The sequence below is a fragment of the Rutidosis leptorrhynchoides genome, chromosome 2 (genome assembly GCF_046630445.1).
Source record: "Rutidosis leptorrhynchoides isolate AG116_Rl617_1_P2 chromosome 2, CSIRO_AGI_Rlap_v1, whole genome shotgun sequence".
NCBI classification, from domain to species: domain Eukaryota; kingdom Viridiplantae; phylum Streptophyta; class Magnoliopsida; order Asterales; family Asteraceae; genus Rutidosis; species Rutidosis leptorrhynchoides.
In genome coordinates, this window is record NC_092334.1 from 562,029,910 (window position 1) to 562,035,750 (window position 5,841).

At 34.4% G+C, this 5,841-nt stretch overlaps 1 protein-coding gene across 1 annotated transcript; it reads right to left on the reverse strand.

Annotated features, from left to right (window-relative positions):
* Positions 1 to 749: 749 nt before the first annotated feature.
* LOC139889734 (F-box/LRR-repeat protein 12-like) lies at positions 750 to 2,174 on the reverse strand. The gene has a single exon (XM_071872669.1). It carries the CDS (start codon positions 2,172 to 2,174, stop codon positions 750 to 752), a length of 1,425 nt encoding a protein of 474 aa, XP_071728770.1.
* Between the last annotated feature and the right edge of the window lie 3,667 nt (positions 2,175 to 5,841).

A 5,841-nucleotide genomic window follows, 5' to 3' on the forward strand; every position in this document is an offset into this window, starting at 1 on the left:
TATTAAATTTCATTACCCACTTTCATTACACTCAATTTTGTGAGGAATGCTTCATTACTCTAAACCTTATAATGATTCCTTTTACTATAATTAACCAACCACCTTTAATCACAATCATTCCCATTACTTACCCTCTAATACCCCCAACCAAGCACACCCCGAATTCGTTTTTGTTCCCAAAATGTTCAAAACCGAATAAACTAAACGCGAATAACCGAAAAATCCGAAATTCGAATCGATGAACACCTTAAGATATGGCGCTAGTGAAGTTTAAACCCGAGTTCTCTTGTCGATATTTACGACTTAGGAGCGATATGAAGGATAGATACACATATCATCTTTTCATAATATGGCAGGGACATCGAAAAAAACCAGAATAAAGGACAAGAAACAAATATCAATCACAACATGAAAGTATATCAACTATCAAGTAAGGTCGAACGACTTATTAATCTATTATTGCAGCAGCAGCCCAGCAAGATCCTGTAAGATTCTTTTTGTAAAATTGCAGCAAGAGACCTGAACCAATTGGCGTCAAATTACCTCTAGCAACAGATAATAAAAAAGGACAAACATAGTAAATTTTGGAGACATATATGGATACTTTCATGGTCCATAACTCCATTTTAAATAAGTTTTCACAAAAAACTTGCAAGACTCACATGACTTACTTTATAAACCAATTAAACACCAATTCTTCAAGTTTGATAAAACACCTAAACATACAAATTGTGCCAACTAATATGGAGTTATATAAAGTGTTCAACCTCTTGAGCTAATTGTAATTCTTTAAATGGCCAAGTAAATCTCCAACTCGGAAAAATGATCCCAGTACCGAATTTGTCATTGATATTCACATCATCTCTCTGTAATTTGAAGGCAGTGATCCCATTTGAAGTGATTTCCGTACCACCACTTCCCATCCATATGACAGACAGACGTTTGCAGCCATTACCCAAACATAGTAATCCCTTATTACACAACCTCGCACATCTGTATACATGTATTATCTCTAAATTTTGAGAGTACAACCCAATCGACTCCCAACCACGTAACCCAACTCTTCCACACCACGATAAGTCCCAATCTCTCAACAATGGACACCCTTTTGATATGCTTACAATAGCATCATCCTCAATGGATTTGCACCCCTCTAGATCAAGAACTTTAAGATTTGCTAAATCAATACTTCCGATAAACATACGCTCATTAACAGGCCACGAAAAACTTAGATATTCAAGACCACCTCCTCTTAAGATTTCAATAACATCAGTAGAATCTAATGCACAGCAACTGGCGTATAAAATTTTCAAATTAGAAGAACACCATCTGAAGCCTACACCAACAACGTTTTTGCAATTCCTTATTTTAAGTGCCCTAAGTTGACGACAATTTTGAGATATGTATTGAATCCCGCAATCACTTACGTTTATACATGTATTAAGATTGACCTCTATTAAAAATTTACAAGATTTGGCCAGAATTTCAAGCTCACTATCAGTGATAGAACAGCCAACAAGACAGATAACAGAGAGCAATGGACAATAGGAAGCAACTGAAACAAAACCTACACCAATATTTTGGAAGTAACTCACTATTTTAACTTTAAGTACCTTAAGTTGACGACAATTCTGAGATAGGTATTGAATCCCGCAAAGAGTTATGTTATTGCAGTGACTGAGATTGACCTCTACCAAAGATTTACAGGATTTGGCCATAAGTCCGAGCCCGTCATCAGTGATAGAACAACCAACAAGACAGATAACAGACAACAACGGACAATAGGAAGCAATTGAAATGAAACCTTTATCCGTGACTTGACCACAATTAGTAAGAGAAAAACGCTGCAATGTAGACCCACACTTTTGTAACTTAATTATATCTGTATCTGATACTGACTCTTGGTAAGACAGTATAATGCTAAATGACAGATCCTGTAATTTGCTAAAACCACTAAGCAGCTTATCGAGCATACGGGAATCACGCACAGAGCGGTAATTTCTTACATGCAAGTGTTTTTTACCTAAGTTTTGAACCTTAAGGAAACTGTGACAGGTTAGGCCAAAAGATTGTTGATCATCTTGTTCGTTAACCTTTCCGTAGATCAAGTCCAAGAGATTATCAGGAAGGTTTGTAATACACGAGTACTGATTTAGAGCACGTACATCCTCCATTAGTTCTCTATAAATACCTGTTGAAACACATGCAAGAATGCATTAGAAAATGGATTGGATTTAGTTATGCATGAAATAAGAGTACTGTTGACCATACATCTATCTCCAATATATTGAGCATAAGGATTTTGTTAACCATAGAAATAATATTAGGGCTTTGAATTCATAAAAAACAATTTAACGTTGACGGTTAACTCAACATCATATCGTTGATATATTGTGGCTAATCCCAAATTACTTTTGCTTATTAGGATGATAGGATCTCCAAAGTTAGGCAAACTAACACGAACCGTGCAAAACATTATACAAATCCAAAGAACTCAACAAGAAGATTGAATCCGTACATATTAATATGAATCAAGCAATTTATTATAATATAGCACCCGTACCTTTAAGTATAATTGAATGTTACGATCGAATGTAGTTGATACAGAGTTTATTCCTTCTAAACGGCGTTGGCAATCCAAAAACATAAACTTAAAAGTCAGCCGCTAGTATATTTGACTAACTTATTGCTGGGGTATGTTAAAAAATAAGGCGGATAATATATATTCTAATTCTAATTTTCAACCGATATGGCTAGGGTTTGCAAATCTCAACCGACGTCACTTAGTAATGTTTTATATCTATTTATTACTAATTACTACTTTTATGAGCCCGTACATGATTGATTTGATCGTGGGCCAAAAAACCCAATTAGTTCAACGTGGGCGGAATAGGTTTTAACTGTTGGGGCATGATGGTTTAAAAGGTGGAATAAGGATTCAGGCATTACGTAAGGAAGGATAAAGAGAGGAGAATTTATCCTTTTCCCCATTCGCAATTTCAAACTCAGTCTCAACACGCGATATGTTGCAGCTGTGAAACCTCCATGGAAAGCAATTATTGATTTCAAGTCAATTATGAAGAATAAATCCGCAGTAGCAGAAAACATAAAGAAGAGGAATTTTTCTAATGCTAAATCTGGAATTAGTTATTGAGTTATACGGAAAGGCAAACTTGTTCAACATTTGAGTACTCTCCTAAAACTCCTTAAAAAGCCCCCCGACCAACTACATTTGAGTAGCGATTTTTACAACCTTGAATAGAAGTCAGTATTCGTTATGTAATTTTTTTTGGTCTGCCTGCATTTGTTTGTACAGGTTAGTGGGTCTTAGTTCTATTATCTAAAGAACGAAGAGGTTCTGTTAGAGATGGCACTTATAAACTGGACTTTATCACAAGTAATGAAAAGGGGTTTTATCCTCCTCTTACGACCCCTGAAATTGCACGATCTTTAGTGGTTGAAAAATGTAATGAAAAGGTATCGGTTATTGGACTTTCTGTATTACATACTAGTATACACTGTTACTGATCCTTGAACTGAAATAACTGTTTCAACCTATCTGGTTGACATTTTGAATAAGTTTTTTTTTTTGTTTATTTTTTATTTTAATAACCAATGTTGTAGAACTTGGCATTACTTGGTGGGTGCTCGGTTTATAAAAACCAGGGAGTACTCGGCAACTATGCGGCTAAACTCAGTCACACTAGGTCAAAACTCGGGATTACTCCGAAGATTGACCAAAACTCATGTTTACGAGGAAAATCGGTCAAAGTCAAACTCCGAATCTCCATATAAAAGTCATGACAGAGTACTCCCCGAGTAGCGATTTTTGCAACCTTGATAATAACCAATGAATTTAAAAAGTTCATGAACCTATGTGTATGATCAAACTTTGTAATTTCATTTAAAAAGTTCTATCTTAAATGGGTCAATTACCAAAAATGCATGTGTAAACCTTTTTTATATGAAAAACTAGGTTATCGATGTAATATTATTGCTTTTGTAACCACAAATAAATGACACATTAATTATATATAAAGTTGTTTTCCTCCCAAAATCTGGACAAATACGTAGTTTCGGGTGAATCCTATTCGACCTGGCTATATTGAAATACACCACAAAGGATCCGTCTAGACCCAAATCTTCCTTGACCCATTACCCAACTTGCCTGACCTACTCATGTTGCCACTTCTAAGGTTTAGTTCACTATTTTTTTTTTTTTATTATTTATTTATTTTTATTTTTTTTGAGCAGGGGACTTTATCGAGTGCCCTAGATTAGTAACGTAGAGATGTTCATACTATATATGCAGACCACATGAAAGTAATGCATACTACCAAAAGCTAATCAAAATCGAAGAAGATTTTAAGTAACATTTTAAGTTGTTACATATCATCAATTTAACAAAACAATTTTGAGTCTTAGTTAGTTATAATTATATAGTTCAAGTTACAGAACTTTGGATATGGCAACTGGGGATTTAAGTTACAGAACCTTATTGGTCCGGTTTTATAGTTTTGGCAGATTTTTGCAAACACTTGGTAACTCTACTTAATAGTAATTTTAAGTCACATACTATTTGATAGCCTAACTTAAGCATTTAGGAGTGTTATAAATGTTGATTTTGTGATTATAGCTATGGTTAGATGGGTATGGTACACATTATATACATGTTAATTTTGCTCTTTTATTTTCATGTTTAACATCATACACTTGCTCTTATAATTTTGCTAATTGACCCATTTTTTTGTGTCAAGTAGCGAATCAGTCGATAATGATCTGTAAGGAGTACAAGATTGTAATGATCTTATATAGGGTTAGTCACGTTGTGCAGAATGAATTCATGATGAATCCCATAAATGGGTATATGGATAATTAGCCATCACCACTCACCACCCTTTTCTCAGGCCAGCTCAAGATAGCGTTCCAGTGTGGTTGGAAACCGATTAACCCGAAAACATATCTGAATGAAAACCGAAAATAACCGGAACCGAATTTGAATTCGGTTTTCGGTTCGTTTCTCAATTTAGAATTCGGTGTTTGGTTCAGTTTTCAAATTTGAATTCGGTTTTTGATTTTATTTTTTGGAATTCGGTTTAACCGAGATCCGTATTCAAAACTAAATTATATACTAATATACTCCAATATATTAATGTATGTATTGGTGTTGGTATACATAGCAAAAGAAACCCATATTAAAATCAAAAGTTGAATTTAGGATCGATTAGTAATAATTAATCTAATTAAACGAACTATGATTTTTTGTGTTTTTCGGTTCTAATGGAAACTAGATTTCAAATTCGGTTTTTGGTTTGGTTTTTGTTTTCGGTTTTGCCTCCAAAATGTTCAGAACCGAAAAACCGAGGAAGGCAAAAACCGAACTGATGAACGCCCTACTTTTAAGTGGTCACAATATGCCCGCTAGTAAAGGTTAAACCCGAGTTCCCTGGATATTTTGAAGGGATATGAAGGATGGATACACATATACCATCTTCTCATAATAAGGCAGGGACATAATAGAGGAAAACAAACAATATAACGGACAAGAAACAAATATCAACTCACTCTTGCACACTACCTTCTCAAACAACAACGTAACAACATGATAGTAAGTTTGGAGCAAGATGTGAACCAATTGCTATCAAACCAGCTCTAGCAAGACATGTTAAAAGAAAGAACATAGTAAGTTTTGGATACTTTCATGGTTCATAACTCCATTTTAAATATGTTTTCACACAAAACTTGCAGGACTTAATAAACCAATTAAACAGCAATTGTTCAAATTTGATAAAACACTTAAAACATTAAACATATAAACTTGCTAATACAGAGTTATACAAA

Bases quoted from the DNA above. Each gene is read 5' to 3' on its own strand.
- LOC139889734 (XM_071872669.1), bottom strand. From the start codon at position 2,174: ATGGAGGATGTACGTGCTCTAAATCAGTACTCGTGTATTACAAACCTT.